This window comes from Chelon labrosus, assembly GCF_963514085.1.
Source record: "Chelon labrosus genome assembly, chromosome: 9".
Taxonomy (NCBI): domain Eukaryota; kingdom Metazoa; phylum Chordata; class Actinopteri; order Mugiliformes; family Mugilidae; genus Chelon; species Chelon labrosus.
This window is the reverse complement of record NC_140359.1, coordinates 12814617-12832904: the sequence shown is the minus strand read 5'-3', so window position 1 is coordinate 12832904 and position 18288 is coordinate 12814617. Positions and strand designations below refer to the sequence as shown.

Sequence of the window (18288 nt, the reverse complement as noted above, 5' to 3'; positions counted from 1 at the left end):
CAGCCCACTGCTCTGAATGTACAAGCTGCTGTGTGAACAGATGGATAGATTAAATCCAGAGCAAGCATTCCCCCATGATGGATCATTGAAGCACAAATAAATAAAAGTTATATAACTTCTCGTGTGCGCGTGACGTCATTTCATTTCCCCCAGTCTTCCATTCATCCATTCTAGTAATCAAGAACACAGACTTGAAATATCCAACCAAGAAAGGAATGTGATCCCGCCTTTCAAGCGAAAAGATGGCTGGCTGGATGGCTGAGAGAGAAACTCAATCCCACCTCCTGCTGAGCGAAAGACGAGCGCTGGCTGTCGACAGGCACGCCACCTGACTACCACACAACTGCTGATTTGAAACGACAAGTCAAGAGAAGTCAGGAGTAAATAAGAGAGATCGGCAGAGAGTGAAAAATAGAGAGGGCGAGGGAGAGAGAGAGAGGGGGAAGAAGAGAGGGAGAGAGAGAGAGAGAGGGGTAATAGATTTGAGAGTGTTTTTGGGGAGTAAACAGATGGAGTAAACACAGCACGAGGGAAACCAGGGGACTCCCACCGAACCCGCTCAATGTGTCACTGACACTGCAGAGCAGAATCAACAAAGTGCTCTGAGGGCAACATGCGCGCACACACACACACACAGCCTCCCACATAATCACACACAGTTCACCAATTGGCAGGATGCTGGGACCCAGAGCTCCTATCCACTGCAGTGACAGGCACATGGAGAACAAGCTGGCTGACAGCACATGACAACTCCTCAGCTAGTGAAAAAGCAGAGAGGCATCTTCTCCTCTACTTTTTGACGGTGGCTATAACAAGTGGCTGGAATGTGAGCCGGTGAAAACACAGTAATATTTCCTAATATTCTCAAAATATTTAGTGTGAAATACCGCTACGTGTTGAGGAGCGGCCACAAGTTACCTTCTCTCATCTACCAGTCGAGCTCTAAAGCTCATCCAAGCATCCATCTGTATTGCTGCGCTCTCTCCAATTTCTTCCATGCCCCCAGACCTGCTCACATGCCCAAACTCTGCTGCTGTGTGCCAGAGGACCAACAGGCCTGTGGGCCTATCCAAGAGAGCGAGAGAGAGAGAGAGAGAAAGAGAGGAAGAGGGAACGACGGAAAGCAGCCAATTAAGACTGGGTAATGGGAGAGTGGATGTGTGTGCGCCCGTGTGCGCGCACCAGTATGGATGAATGCCTGACTTGAAGCGGCTGCGTGCTCGCTCGCTCTTGTGTATGCATGTGTGCGCGCGGTGCCACAGGCTGCGCACACGGCCAAACTTAATTTAGCAGGCCCAGGTTTTTAACACACGCCTCAAGCTAGCCAGCAAACTATAGCTAGACCAGAGAGCCAGAAGTTAACAGGCACATTGCTCTCTTAAACCCCCTGAGATCGTGTTCCCACCCTGAGGTGCGGGAGAACTCATTTAGTCATTGATGACCATCACTGATCACATCCTTGTGGTCATATCTTTTCGCCAGGCACTTCATTACAATAAAGCTTTATGGAGAAGCCCCACAACTTTTCGAGACCTTGACAGGCGGCAGTGCCAAAAGAGGAACGGACCATTAGACTGACAAAACTTCTAACATCGTGATTCTTCATGCAACTGACATTTGACTAGACTACTATCACTTGCATTGCTGTTTACAGTCTGACAGATTAATGCATTGAATAGCAAGAAGGCAACAAAGGTGGCATCATCCTACATGTTCCTGTTTTCTTAATGTCCCAAGGAAGAAGTGCCGAAAAGACGTCCTACTCTGTTTTTATGTGTCTGTGCATTACCCATGTGTAATGTATGTGCGGCGCACGTGTGACACCAGGACTGTGACGGATTCGGGAACATGGAGTTTTTTTGTGCTGCAGTGGGGCATGCCCTTGACGTTGTTGTCAAAAAAAAAACACAGATGCAGAGACAAACTGAAGAGAAGCACACACCTTGATCACTTGTGTGTATGGGAATTCAAGCCTGGGGACGCAGCACAACAAAACAGGGTTGCATTGTGTCTGAGTCTCCAAAACAAACAAACAAACATGTGCCAAACCAGCTAAGCAAACAGCAACCAAATTCTTCACTTGTCTGGCGCGCACGCAATCGGGCTGTGGGATTAATAAATATTGCATAACTGAAAAGTAGATCATTTACAAATGACAATGGGTGGATGCAGCCTAAAGCTAAAGATTGCAGAGTGACAAACTAAGTGCGGACTGAGGCTCGTATGTTTGTGCATGTATTTAGAGGTGCGTGTGCACAGATGCACTCGCTTGCGTGTGTCATCTTATTCTACAAGGTAATAGGCAGGCAGCTTCACAGCCAGAGCATGACCTAGAAAGTGAAACCACACGGCAAGGCACTAAACGTGTCACATGGGCTCAATCATTTTCTCCCTCTCTGAAGACAGAGACAGACAGAGAGAGGGAGGGACAGGGAGAGAGAGAAAGCTTCTACCAACCCACTGCACTCAGAAGCTAATTAAGTCATTTGAAATAGCCACAGAGGGTACCTGTATGCAATCTAGCCAAGGCAAAGGGTTGATGAGGCTCTGCGAGGCCCCAGGCTAACTTCAAAAAGAAGGCAAAGGAAGGGAATGAAAGAAAAAAGGAAAGGAGAAAGGAAGGGGGGGGTAAAAAGTGAAGTGGATTTTTTAATTGAAGCCCAACTTGAAGAAGAGCATGTGTGTCTCCGTCTCCTTGTGTTGTGCAGCGGGAAAAAGGTTAAGCATGCCCCCAGCAGAGTGTGTCTGCACACACAGGCTCTCAATGGGGAGCAGGTGGGAAGATGCAGGGATGGAAGGGATGGAAGGGTGCAGGAGAAAGGCTCTGGATAATTGAGAGAGTTCACTGAGCGGCCATGTCGTACAGCGTGCGTGTAGTATGCGCGCCCGCGTGTGTGTCCATGAACTCCCACCCAAACACCTGTGTGTGTACACACCTGTGTGTATTTGCTCAAACACGTGGTGGACAGACACCATCACTGGTGCACACAAACTTTAATAAAGTTAACAGTGGCAGCGAGAAACGTACAGACAGAAAAAGGGGTGCTTTCAGCAGACGAGCCGATAATCCAGTCGGATAATGTGGAAATTAAGTTACGTAATTATAATTAGTTTTGCTACATTTCCGCAACCACAGACGATACAAGAAATCCACAGCTGTGCTTGAACAGAACACACACATCTGAGGGGTTTGTGCCCCAACATCCATGCCCTCACCAGGGGCAGGCCTGGCAACACCAGTGACTGAACTGGGTCACGCACACGCGCACACACGAATGCACATACATACGCGCACAATATAGACTGCGGCACTGGCAGCGTGGTGATCACTGGAGAGGGCAGACAGGGGGCTGAATGTAGAGTGATTGGACTATTCTAGGTCAGCTCTCTTGACAATGCACCACTGTCTCCTAATGTGGTAGGCTAAAGGATAAAGGCTGTGTTTGGCCTGACATTACAGCTACACGTTCCAAAAGGAGTATCTGCTACATGCAGCACATGCATGCGCACACGCAAACCGCACAGAGCTCACAGCGGAGTCGCCAGAGCCAAAACATGTTCTAAAACACGCAATCACACACACGCGACTGAAAACTTTTACAATCTTACATACAACACTTACACACTTGTACATGTATCTGCTTGTGGATAAAGAGCAAGTTTAAAATCCAGAGAATTTGATTCACCTCTTGCTTTTTTTTTTCTATCCTTGTCTAATGAAGCCGTTTGCAGCAGATCTCCTCGGCAGCCTTCAGAGGGGAGATCAGCCTGTGGACTTCAAAGAGGTTGCAACTAGGTCACCACAAGACATTGCAGTCAGCAAGAGTACAGACTCTGGCCTGAGACATCTCACTTCTCTCCCTCTCCCTTCTCTCACTCCTTCTCTCTCTAAGTCTGCCAATCACTGCCTCTCTCTCTCTCTCCCTCTCTCCCTCTCAGTACAATCATATCAGTGAAATTAAAATGGATTATGGCGCCTTTCTCTCTTGACATTCCCTGGGGTTGTACGGCACCGTGTCATGTTACTGTTACTGTAATGTTACTTCTTTATCACTGCCCATGGTCGCTGGTGCTCAGCAGTTTAACAAATGTTTAATTTAGACGCACAGCAAAGAAAAATTGGAGGAAGGGAGACGCGGCGAGAGGGGGCAGAGAGACAGAAAACGAGACGGAAACACCAAGCAGAATGCAGAAACAGCCCAATCCTCCACGGTCACACACTGCCATCCTGATCCGTCAAAGGCCAAAGAGACTGACTCCAAGGGCTACTTTTCTGCAGTTTGGATAAAACCGCCACAGAGCCAGCCTTAGTGATGAACAGGAATAGGAACCTTAGAAACAGAAGAAAGAATAGAAAGAGGAAGAAAGACTCAAGAGGGAAAGGGAAGGTCTTTGTCTGAACAAGGTCAATATGAACAGAGAGCTGCAGGGCCACGCCGGCACTCTGAACAGTGAGAAAAACAGAATAACTCTGGAAGACGAGGATGCAGCCACCATCCTCTTAAGATGGATCCAGAGGAGTGGAAGGGAGGGAGAAACATATGAGGACAGGAGTGGTAGACTTTCATCAAGTAAGTGAAGGACATGATATACAGTACCTACGCACAAACGCACAAACACACACACACCTACACTCACATTTATATCCTCTTCTCAGGTCATGGGACATAAGAAAACGTATTACAAAATGACAAATCTGCTTCAATTTTACGGACAAATGCGAGTGTATGGACGGCAAGTTGGGAACAGGGAAAGGCAATCCTGAGGAGCTGGTAGTTGTCTTACACACTCTGGCCCATGAAGAATTGTAGCACCAGATTGTAGATCTGTAGTAACCAGAGAAAAAGATCTTATAGAAACAGATTTTGGTTTGGGTAAGACTTTCAGCGACATTTTCCACACAGAATTTACACTGAGTCAGCAGAGGAGTGTATTCATGCACAGACGGTACATTTGATCAATCTTTGAGAAAAGATGGAACGTGACGGCAAGCTTTACCTTTCACTAAAGAAAACTATTGAAGGGGAACTACTGTTTTTTACAACCTGGACCTTATTTCTGGCATAAAATACGATCGTTCACTCACCCATATAACTTTGGTGTCATTTGGAGTCGTTTGGAAGATCTTTAGATCCAGCAGAGCGTCGCGTATGTCCATACAGTGGGAGTGAATGGGGCACCGAAACGCAGCCTCTAAATAACGAATTATCTGCCGCGAAACTCGTTCATTTCACCAATATTTTCTTATCGTACGCTAGTGCTATTCCCCGTTGAGTCCTAAGTTACCTGTTATCATCATCCAGGATTTGTGGATTGACCTACTAACCTCTGAGCTAGATGATGTCATCTCTGAGCGTCGCACACACCCCGCTCGGCTTGTTTACCTGTAATTTGCTACTGCTATTTTTTTGCAACATGGCTGAATATTTTTCCGATTTTGAGGTTGTGGACAACGACTTTGTTTATAATGGACGTCCTTACCGTTTTGAGCCAGAGTACATGGATGAGGAGCTCGTTGAAAGGAGGATGCGGAGGCAGAGAGGGGAACAGCTGGCCAAAGAACAACAAACCGTTGCACTTTGCAAATAGATAATAGGTAACTATATGTACACGGATCTAAATATCGTCCGAATGACTCCAAATGATACCGAAGTTATATGGGTGAGTAAACGATCGTATTTTATGCCAGAAATAAGGTCCAGATTGTAAAAAATGGTAGTTCCCCTTTGACTAATATTGATCCTACACGCAACACGTCCGATTAGTTCTAAATAGAAAGGTACTTCAGGTAGTTATTTTAAATATACTTAATGTTACTGACACGAAGGTTTATGGTTTAGCTGATGAACAAAGCCAACAGGGCTAGATAGTGATATGATGAAGTGTCTAGAGCCTTCAGATACAAATTATGATACACCCAGGACACACAGGCCTGGGATTCAATTCCCAGAAGCAGCCTGCAAACATAGCTGGCAGTGTGTCAACATCACATACCAAATAGTGCACACACCAAGATATAATTACCAGATTTGATATTTAAAAAAAATAAATAAAAATAGCGTCCATCTACTGCTTAATTGTGTGGTTGTGCGACTGTGGCTTTATAGACATCACTACTCTCACTTCAGGGACCACTGCAGACGCTGCTGCCTCTTTCGGTCAGCTGCTGAAGAGCAACGTGCACAGGTCTTCCTGGAAATAAGCTTCAGTCCTCTCATGGTTTCCTAAACAGGATGTGATTCTTTTGTTCTGACTCCAGTGTCTCTGCCTTGCCTACAGTATGGGTGCTGTGTGTATGTGCGCTCATGTCACCGTGTTTCTCAGACTACACCGCGGCGTACTGTGTTGTGAGCTTAGGTTGACATTCGCTTGACTGACATCGGGGACGACAGCAGCACAGTAGCATATGGTAACCGCCTGCTAACCGCTAAAACTTGACATTAGCGCAAACAAGTCAGCCAAGCGTGGCATAGTGCGCTCCTAAGAGGGTTAAGGGATAGGCTGTCAGCATTCGGTGGGATAATAACACCTATCACGTGCACCATAATACTACACGGAGGGGAGGGGAGGCAGACCAAAGACGCAGGTTTGTGTCGACTGAGATGAAACTGATGACAAGTAACGCGGAAAAGCAAACGACAAATTGTAACAAATCTAAACACGTGTCGCGCGGATGTTGAGGAAATTCAGATCCCAGGCTCCGCATTTTGTGGCACTGCGAAAAGCAGGGAAGTGAAGAGGAACGTTTAGACAGAGACGACTGCCTCACAGCTGACATTAACATGAGTCTCGCATCCAAAATCTGATTACATCTGAAGTAGCAGGATCATATTCACATCTGACTTTGATGTGCCACTCTAGCATTTATACTGAAATTTGACTTCTTTTTCCTTTCCAAAATACAGTGTCAAACATGTCACTTTCTTGCACAATATTTATACGCAAAGTGACAGTAAATACCTCATCTGGCTTGTTCCTCATCCTTCAGCGAGCTGACAATGCATTTTTAAAAAGTAAGCTACAAGGAAAGCAGCCTGCTGCCTTCGCCGGCATGCTTATGTGTTGTGTGTTTTTATCTCCGTCTGTGGTGCTTTTATCAATGGACTGGAAATGCACTGCGGTTTCACACACAAGACCAAATGTATCTCTGAATAGGTGATTTAAATAACTACACACTCCTCTGATTATATACATAGATTTTATGTATTTTATGCCCAAATTCAACCCAAGATGAGTTTTGAGTTTTCTATTTTACAGGGCACGCAGTTATACAGACAAAATCAGCTATCGGCTGACCTGCTGAGCTGCAGAAGACAAAAGAGCTGCAGACAAATCTGATCACTGATGCCATCTCTCCTCATTGTCTGTCTCCCTTTCTTTAACGCAGACACAAAAGCGCACATATCTGGAAACACTCAGACAGCACCATCACTGCCATGATCTCATGTACTGAAATGTACATTTCACATCCTCAGAGAATGCAGGACAATATCAGGCTCAAAAGACAGATAAGCCATCAAATAAAGATTCAATCTCTGATGTCTGGTCACAGACGGACGGGGGAAAAAAAGCACGTATGGGTAAACAAAGATATAACTGCAGTCTCAAATAAATGTATGGCATATTACTAATGACCTAAATATGGCAAATAATCCAATGAGACAAATAACAAAAAAAAAAACTGCTACAGACGACTATACCATAAAGCTACTTCCACCAAATCCACATTTATCTACAGGAAAACTAGAGCCCACCTCCAACATCTATATTATTTGTAACGACAGAGTCGGAATTAACTATTAACAGGAACATTTGCTGTTGGTTGCTTCTGACCCTAATGTAGCCCTAGAACCTTGGTAACCCCTATTTAAACACTAAGTTTCCTCTCATCGATCAATGTGTGCTGCACCCAGTCCTGGAGCATGACACTGGTACTGGAGAGCTTACAGCAGGTTCCAACTTTGACCCTAAAAGATTCTCAGTGTCTGATTGTGTGTGTGTGTGTGTGTGTGTGTATATATGTGTGAGCGTGTGTGTGCGTCTCACAGTAGCAGTCAGCTCAACACTGGCTTTGCACAAAACTCAATTTCCTCCTGGAACGTCTGCAGCTAAGCACTTTCTAACCTCAGAAAACCTGCTGCGAATGATCATACATGTATAATTTTCAAGTGTGTGTGTGTGAGACAGAGAGACTGTGTGTGTGTTTAAGATTAATTGATGCGAACACGTAAGGGACGCACACATATCTGTATCCAAAAAAAGAAGAAAAAGCCGTGACGTTCCAGCAGTCAGACAGAGAACACGTTGCTGCAGAGGTTGAGAACTTGTGCAAAAGAGTGCGGAGGAGTTTTATGCGTGCGCGCCCGCGTCTTCTTGTGTGTGAATACGAGTGTGTATTGGCCGTAAAAGAGTGTTCCCAGAGAGAGAGTGAAGAGGTATCCACCGCACACTGCCTGCGGCCCTCTGGAACAGAGACTAAACAAGACCTTCCCACTGGGACACACATACACAGCCTGCAGCTGCAAATGACCTACTACCCACCTCACACACACACACACAACCATGCACATACACATGGAGACAAAGCCTTTTTGATGATATAATAGTGTTGGTTTCAAGAGGAAAAAATAAAGTCAATTATCACACGAGGGTTAATGAATGTACACTCCCAAATAATGCTTCATACTCAGATCTCCTCTCTCATCCTCTTGTTCTTTCATTCTCTTCATCCTCTCATCCCGCAAGCAACACGGTGGCATGATCGTGTGTCCGAGTGGATGTGCAAGTCATGGATTCTTCTACAACTGACCATGTCTACTAAACTTGTTGAGTTTTTATCTATATCAGTAGTTTCCAAACTCTTAAGTTAAGCTAAGCGTGTCTTCTTAAATATCTCTAATCAGCAATTCTGGAAACACATCTTGCCACATCAGTGGCCAGTTTTTGTGGCGCACCAGGGTTCTGCAGCAGCCAGAAACACATCATCTAAAGTGCTATGTTTAATGTCACACTCTTCAAATTGGATTATGTTTAGAGGCATCCTCCAATGAAATTTGCATGTGCTATATGTATAATATAGACGTACTTCACACAAAATATGTCATCGCTGCGCAGTGAAATTACTGCGGTTCATTTACTGCATAAAATCAACACTTCCTACATTTATAGAGGCTGATCAACACTTATTAATGACAGTTTTTCCTTGAATCCCTGCTCTTAGAACAAAAGTTAACGCTCATACGCACTAGTGCAACTTATATACTACCAGATTTGCAAAAATACAAAAAACATTATAAACAATGCAAAGGACATGTCCCATGTCCCGCCAATGACTTGCAGAAACAGTGATAAATGACCTACAATGTGTGTTGGGAAAATACTTCAAACACACTGTCAACCGCCGTACTACTTCATCAGCATCTTGTGAAACAACGGCCGGTGTGTTTTTTCCAGAGGAAGCCTGAGGATGAACATATCTTCTTCATATCATTCTCTGACTAACAAATACAGGCTCCCCGCCAAGAGAAACTCAATGAGACCACAATCAATATACTGCTACAAGGTGCGCACACACTACACAGATAGGGGATGATGTACGATTACCTGGAGCACATAGCAATCAGCTGCATTCTCATGCAGCATGCACAAGCATGCACAAGCATGCACACTCACGTACTGCATATACACACACATACACACACACACATGCTTGTACACTGACAGACACTTAATATGCAAATATTTTTTTTACAACAGGGACACTACACCATTGTTCATCTGGACGGAGGGGGGCAGATAGATAGATAAATAGGTCTCTAGATATCTAGCCTGAACGTCAATTGATGAAATTTCACATACGGCAGCAGCAGTGCTGTTAGGACAGGGAATACCACCACAAAATAATGTTTTCTCTCCCTCTGATCAATTTTTAATTTGGCCCGTGCAGCCGAGCCCTTGGCGGGCCTGGCCCCGGTAATTATGGTGGGTTATTGACAGCTGCCTTCCCGCGGGAGGCTATTTAAAAGAGGTTTAACCCCAGAGCAAGTCCAGGCCCCACACCCGCCTTTGAAGGTGTCAAGTGCATTGATCTGAGCTGCGGGATGTGCTGGGACCTTCCCACCTGGAGGTGTGTGTATGCGTGAGTGTGTGTGTGTGTTGCTTGCAGGACTACTATTACAAGGCCATGGCAAGGCGGTGCATCTTCTGACCTTTACACACACACACACACACACACACACACACACAAACTTTCCTCTGGCTAAATCTGGCAAGCTGGACAGAATGATACCTGTTAGGCCTCTGTGGCTGCCTGATGCCCCGAGATAGGCTGTACATACAATGTTATCACTGGACTATATACACACGCGCACAAACAGGTTAACTAACAGCTCCAGGGGAATTAGATGAAATAATGAGAAAGGAGGAGGCAGAATGGTGACTGGAGATATATATATTTATATACATTCTCATAGCACAGAGGGCCATGACACAACACAGAAAGATGATAGAGTGTGCAGCTAATGTTGAAGAAGACATCATCCGGCCAAAAAAAAAGAGAAAAAAGGTTGGGGTGGGGGCCATGACAGAAATTAGAAGAGGATTTCTGTGTTTGAGTTTGTCTGCCTCGCTGCCCCCTTTCAGCCTCCCATTGAAATTCTGGGCAGATACAAACCCCTAGGCTTTTGACACACTTTAGAAAACACCACACCCCCTCTTTCTTTCCAGTGGGTCTCCAGTGTCTAGCCTGACTCACTATCAAGAGAGTTAGCGAGCGCGCTAGAGTGAGATGGAGAAAAGGGGGGTGACAGCGGCTATAGATCTGTTTTTGCATTAGCAACCTCCAATTTGAATTAAGTCATTCCTGCAGACAGCGTGGCTTGTGTGCGGTTGTGCGGGTTGTGTGTGTATGTGTAGCTAACAAAAAAGTGGAGAGCCAAGCGGCTCGATGTTGTGGAATAATTCATATGTGATTTATTTAAAATGCACTAAAACGGGATTAAATTCATGAACTATTATATCATGCTGAAGATCTGAAAAGACCACCAACTGCACTTCACTTGCCGACTAAAATGACTACATCATTAAGAAATATTGAAAAAGGAGAGGTTTTACTTTGGATAAATATAAAGCATTTTGGGAGAGACTTTCTTTAATGGAAGCCAATAACTGGTATTGCCTGCAAAACCAACTGGAGGAAAAAAGTTGAGGAGTGGCGTAAACTAAGATAATGGTCAAGTGATCTACAAGGGCTAAGGCCTCACAACAGCAAGTCCTCCTCTTTACTCCAACAACTACTCTGACTAATGATCCCACCTTTCAATATTCGATATTCTTCCTTCCTCAATTATTCTGACTGTAACCTCACAGTCTCCTCTCTCTCTCTCTCTCTCTCTCTCTCCCTCTCACCCCCCAACCCCTCCACACCCCATGGCACGCACCCTCCACCTCCACCATCTCAGTCTCAGGATGCAGAGCATTGACAGGGCCAGAAGGTAATGATACAGCTGCCATGATGCAACAAGCAGACCTGTCGACTGTCAGGAATTGAAATCATGAAGGAATAAGCTGTCATTAAGAGGCCCTCTCCCAGTAGTGGAGCTGTCAGGCGCCTGCCTTCTGCCTACTCTCTCGCTCTCTATACTCCCATCTCTCCTCTGCCAGTCCCACCCCATTTGCAGTCACTCCCTCGTCCTCCTCTCATTTCTCTCTTCCTGCATCAATCCTTTCTGTACTCCTCTCCTTCTTTCCTCTTCTGTCCTCTCCTATCCAATCATAACCCTTCTCCCTCTCTGCACTCCCAACACCCCCGCTTCCCATCTCAGATTCCTCTTTTCCACCTCTTTCCCCCACTATCTGGTTGTTGCTGGAGAAACCTCCACTCCTCCTCTCACCTGTCATTTTACCTCTAGGCTATGGGAATAGCACCACTTCTATGCACACACACACACATGCACAAGGCAACATGCATGAGGTCTGCACAGACAGCACAAAAAAAAAAAAATCCCCTTAACCCGGCATTACCCTACACACTGTGCCAAATGTCGCAAGCATACCCTCTGCCCGATTTGATGCCTCGGTGTCTATACGTACATTCCCTAGACTTGTATCCAACATAAACATTTTTGCCGCCTTCTTAAGGTGTCATCATCATATAGTGGCTTGACAATATATGGGATGGATATGAGAGGCAGGGACAGGTGATGGGGGTGTAAACAGTGTGAGAGAGACAGGCTGCCTGGAGATTCAACCTAGAATGTGATCGTCTGTGTGTACGTGTGTGCGCGGGTGTACATGCGTGGGTGTTGTGCGGAGGTCCTGATTAACTAGCCCAATCAGCTACTTTTCCTACAATCGCCTGACTGGCAGTGGTGATCCCATCGGAAGAGAGAGGAATGGCTGACTCGAGCTTCCATGGAACGTGGCTGAGAATTTCAGAGTGGTGTAGGTGCAAGCCCGTACACACAATGGTGTGTTTGAGTGTGCGCTTGCACTGCATACACATTACAGTAAAGCTGAGTCAAATTAGCTGTTTAGCCCGTGTGTGAACCTGTATGTGTGTGTGTGTGTGTGTGTGTGTGTGTGTGTGTGCTCCCCCCCCATATTTGCCTGAACGCACTCCAGGTGACCCTCTGCTGCAAGCTTTGAATTTGCAGTCAGCTTCACATGAGTAACACTGCCTTAAGTGCAGCAACAGTTTGAAGGAAAATGGAACCTAAACTAAACATAATTAAAATATCTTTTTTATGTTTTAATGAAAGTATTACTGTAGGTGTAAATAGAAAGACTGAGATTTGTTGCGTTTACATGGGATCTAATAATCGGAAAAGCAGCCGGACCAGAACGAAACTTCTCTCAGCTTGGGGTACATACCTTGAGTCTCTTTCTCTGACAGACAGAAACAAGGTGGTTGCAAAATGACGGCAGCAAAACAACAAGTTATTCAAAAAGGTTATCTTGGAAATATAAGTTAAGCTGTGGCTCAGTAGGTAGAGCAGCACACTGCATTATCAGAAATGGGCACGGACTGAGACTGAGAACTGAGAAGACAAAAAAAAAAACAGCCTGAACTGCAGCTTTTCCAGATGCATGCTGGATGTAAACTCATGCTTTTCAAAAGACATCAAGACAAATCCCATGGTATGACATAATAAACCACAAACACGTCCGTAACAGATGCAGACAGCATGAATTGACTGTAAACGTATGTGGATGTCTTTCCAGTGCGCACACACAGAGTACAAGGCCTGTGTGTTGTAAATGCCTGGATGATGATTTGTCAGGGTGCAACAACACGATTTCTTGTTTACTATGATGAATGGGCAACACTCGCACTACGCACACCATGTTCTCTATATCTAGGCTGTCACTTTGGCTCTCTGTAGCACAACCCTGCCTTCTCCAGCTGTTACGGGGTAACTGTATAAGTCAGTTTTAGGGTGCCTGAATCATCCGTTAGCACACTTAAGATACACTGGCGCAACCCCAAACTCTCTTATTGTTGTACACAGCGGGAGAGGGCTTTACACAGCAGGTAAAGTCTTTATGGTATTCAGATGGACAGACTGCAGGAATGAGGGGGAGAGGGAGAGCAGGATCTCCCTTAAGTCAATTTGAACAGCAGGCCGATGAAATTACACAGGTAGCCGTGGCCAGGCTGACAAATGAGCACGAGGATAGGGATGAAAATAATAAGACAGGCACAGGCACCTTTTGCTTGCTTACAGTTGTTGGTGATCATAGTGGTAGGGAAAGCAGACTAATCTATATTTTACATTACATTATCTTCTAGTCTCTCTCTCTCTCAGCTCAGTCACTCATGAACACAGTGAACCACGCGGGAATCGTGCATCATACGGACGCGTAAATGTTTTCTTGTATAATAATAATGATCATGTGGATTAACATGGTTCATTTCACTAACAAGACTATGTAAGCCTCAATTCTGGGTTGAGGTCTGTACTGTAATAGCACCATTTAAGATAGGAGTTTATATTTGAACCTGTGAATTAATGTCCGCCTCTTATTTTTTGCCTCTGTGATTGCATGATGCTCCTCATGTGATCTGTCTTATGATCCCAGGGCAGAGGTTTCTTTCCACTCCACCATTGTTTAAATTGTTCAGTGAAGTTAAATGGAATTCAGACAATAGAGTACACAAAGAGTGTAAGATAATTAAAAACACAGCAACATGAATGAACCATAATCAGACTAAAACCCTGAGTCAAATACAAGAGAAACAAAACACAATGAAACTCTGCTTCCACAGCCTCAGATATCCAAGCATGTCCTTCAAAAAAATTCCATTTTCACCCCGATATCCTATTAGGCAACCTTTGTGACCGTGCTCACTTATTCAAGACCCACAAAACCTTAAATAGCAAAAAGATGTGTAACAGTTTCTACTTTTTGCAAAGAATAAATGATCAAAACAGACAGAAATTAATAATGTAAAGACCAGAAATTCAGCTCAACATCCAACTTAATAGCTTGAACTTTTTTCTTTGGCTGTGCCCCCTTACCTCAATGGCTCTGTTAATGAAGGGGATCTGTGTCCCTGAGTCCAGGTCTTGGTTGATGATTAGTCTCCGGGCCCACTGACCGGCACGCACCACCCCACTTCCCTGAATCAGCACCAGCAACTTGGACGGGTTGGTCAAGGCATTTGGGCTCATGTAAATAAAGCTGGTGGGTTCATCTTCTGTAGCATCCACCTGACCATTCAATAAAACACAGGTCAACACGTGTCAGTAACATTCACCTGAAAAGAACAATCTTTCCATGCAGCAAGTGATTTTATAACTAGATCTTTGATATCTGATGCTTCAAAGAATCACCTCACAACGCTTAAGAAAAAAAAAATGTTAGGAATATTATGTAATGTGCATGAGTTGTGGAGAAACAGCCTTTTCCTCTGTGGACTCACTTACTCTCAATAGTGTCATTAAAACAGAGACAGAGAGTAACACAGACAGAGAGAGGCTAAGTGAGTGTGTGCCTGTGCTTCATCCACATCCCATGCTTCTTTGCATCCCTCCCAAGTATGCCTGGAAGAATCTCTAAGGAGACAAACACTGTCCATAAAAGCCATGGGTGGCAGCTGCAAGAACTTAATCCAAACAGACAAAGAGAGCCAAGTGGGGGAGAAAATCTTACCCTTTATTCTCTTGTGCTCCCTCAATCCCTCTCCCTATACTTGGCTGTGGTTAATCTTCTTAAAATCTCCGGTCACAAGTTCAATGCCACGCAGGTGCACAGACCCACCACCAACACACAAACGCACACACTCCGTGTACACGCACACGGGTGGGCAGCAGGAAAGCAGAACAGAGCAATTTTCCAGAGGAATAATGAGATAAATAGGCCAGGCAGATAAACCAGTAAAAGTGTATGGGGGCTAATGAAAGGCGCTGACTCTGGGTAGGTGATTTATGGACACTGTTAGTGCTGGAGCTAACTCTGGCATGCTTCTAAACACCAGCGCTGTCCAACATCCCTATAAAGGCAGCCTGAAAAATGATCACTACTTTTATAAACAGAAAAAGAGCAGGGATGAAGAGGTAAAGAGGGGACAAAAAGAGACAAACATGCTTCCTACAACAAATAAAAGGGATCAAGTGTATGCTCTGAGCCGGGATGAGCCGGGCAAAGAATAACTCCACGATGGCAGAGTAAGAAAGTCCCCTTCAGCGCAACTGAATGCAAAACAGATTAAGCATCAGCATGCTGCGCCTCCGTGCCTTTGAAATGACACGTCACAATACAGTTAATTTGTTGAGGAGACACTTTTGCACAAAGAATGTGGGCAGAGGAGGGGGGAAAGAAAGACAGGGAGTAAGAGAGAAACTGAGTGAGATAGAAAAAGAAAGACAAAGACTGATGGAGAAGCCCGCGTCCTCACTCCTTTAATTTTTTTTAAACTCAATATCATAATCATGTGCTGAAGCCTAAGCATTTATGTCAATTTTCATATTTAATACTCCCTTTAATCTTCAAGGGCATAAATCAAAGAGGAAAATGCTTCTTTTCACTGTGGGTACTTACTGGCAGGATTTCTTTAGTCAGGTTGCACTTTTTCTCCAACAGCTCGTAAACATACTGAGTGATGATCTGTGGAGTAAAAAAAAAAAAAAAAAAAGACACAAAACACACACACACACACAGTCAGTTCATTACACTGATAATACACTCTAATGCAATTAATATTCTTATATGCTCGCTGTTGATACAAATCCAACAAAAGCCATCTAAACTGTGTGCATGTGTGAACAAGTAATGGCATCCACTGTCATGCTTACAAACAGAATAAGAAATACGATTCAAAACCCTCATTTGCCCTCTGGTGTGTGCGCGTGCGTGCATGTGCACATGAGCTACTTGAAAGGGCCTGGATCGTACTATGTGCGGTGTGCGCGCGCGCGCGTGTGTGTGTGTGAATCACAGCGCAGTGAGAGTGTTGAGGTTGTAAGTGCCAGGAGAGGAAATCTCCTGTACAAGCGAAGGGCTGATGTAAGTTATGTTTATCCCCGCAGCCACAGCACTAAAGAACCTTGTATACCGAGTCATTCCAACCCGGGGCCAAGCCTTTCATGGTTCAGTGACATTAACAACGTTTCTTTCCATTTTCCTTATTTTTTCTTTCCGTCTTTTCTCCTGCAGACGTCCTGCTCGGCTGAGAACAGAGCGAAGCACTCTGTGGAACTGATTTTAATTTTTGATCAGGTGTGAGACAGACAGAGGAGTTAAGAGTCATAACAGATGACAGGGAACACAACCGCTAGCAGTAAGCCGTGATGGAGCCATTGATGCTGTTAAGATGTTTCCTCAACACATGCTACGACAAATCCTGCATCCTGTACATGTCACCGTGGATGGACCACAGGGACAGCTGAGCAACATGCTGTTACGCTCTACTGTGGAGTCTCCCTTTAGTTAGCTTTTGAAGCATCAGCCTTACTAAATCAGGAAACCAAAGGTCAGCGGTGGCGCCACGGCTACAAAGCGCATCCGAGCTCCAGTCACGCTGTACTGACTGAATCCAAGTGCCAAACAAGGATCAACCGGAGACTGTCATGTCACAGCACAGAGAGGGATGATGCTCAGATGTCATTAACGCGTGCGGAGGGAGGAAAATTGCAGCGAGACTTAACAGGCAACAGACATGTAAACATTAAATGTGACTGGGATTGCTCATTAAAATATGTCGGCCTTTTTCGTATTTGTATTAATACATGCAAACTGTCATACGTACGTATCGTGCTACTGTGATGATAGAGCAAATCAAGCGTAAACTTGTGCAGTATGTAAAGCAAAATTTTTTTATTGAATTAGCACCAAAATGTGAAAAAAAATTTGAAACATCAACAACTGCAACTACAGGACAATGAATCTATGCATATCACGAAATTGCATATTGCAAACATGAATTTCCATGTTGATCACTAGATGATAACGCTTTACTTTTTTTTTTTGCCCTGAATAAACTCAATGCTAAATTGATTAACTGCTTAAAGAACAACATGCTGAAATAACATAACGGATCAGACACATATTAGCCTTGTGATGGGCGATCAAAAGGCCAGTAGACTGACCAAACAGAACGGTCGATTCTACCATTTGACCCTGTGAGGGGGAAGTTGGGGGGGGGGGGGGGGCGTGGTTGGTGGTGGCGCAGAGGAGCTAAAACAGCCCCACCAAACCTCGAACAGCTAATTCACTAAAATGTCATCTGGTCTGATGAAGACTAAAATGATCCAGGGCCTCAGTATGCTAGTGTTTAATGACATCAATAAGCTTCACAGGAAATTTCATTTGCACTATGTTATTTGTTCTGTGCCTCAGGTGGCTCGAGAACCATCTGATACAGAATGAGAGGAGAGGGCTGATGGGGAATAAGAAAGGAGTGGGAAAAAAGGTTTCACTGAATGAACACATTTCCACTGAAGATTATAAATATAAAAACTAATATCCAGCCTTGTATATACGTATGCTGTCAGGTTATCACATGATTATGCTGTAAGGTAAAGATCCAGTAAGAGACGGAGAGGGGCATTTTACTGGACCAGCATCGTTTTTTGGTATAGATTCAGAGCACACATGCACACACACACACAAAAGCAACCTCCTTCTGTGTCGGCCTCTGAGGACTACTTCTCAGCAGCTGATCAGTACAATAAGAAGGGTCTCTTTGTCACCTAATTACCAATGTGTTATTAGCGCTTTAATGAAATGCCTGCAGGAAGCAGCAACGAGTGTCTGCAGTGGTGCCATCGGACAACAATTTGGCAAATA

General features: G+C 44.6%; 1 protein-coding gene across 1 annotated transcript in view; it reads right to left on the bottom strand.

The window, feature by feature from the left end:
• Positions 1 to 18288, bottom strand: part of arb2a (ARB2 cotranscriptional regulator A) — a 136358-nt gene that overhangs the window by 102332 nt on the left and 15738 nt on the right. Inside the window, exons 5-6 of the mRNA XM_084552186.1 lie at positions 16042 to 16107; positions 14520 to 14711 (exon numbers count right to left, since the gene is read on the bottom strand). Of these exons, the coding sequence (XP_084408312.1) occupies positions 14520 to 14711; positions 16042 to 16107 (258 nt within the window). The remainder of the gene's footprint in view (positions 1 to 14519; positions 14712 to 16041; positions 16108 to 18288) is intronic.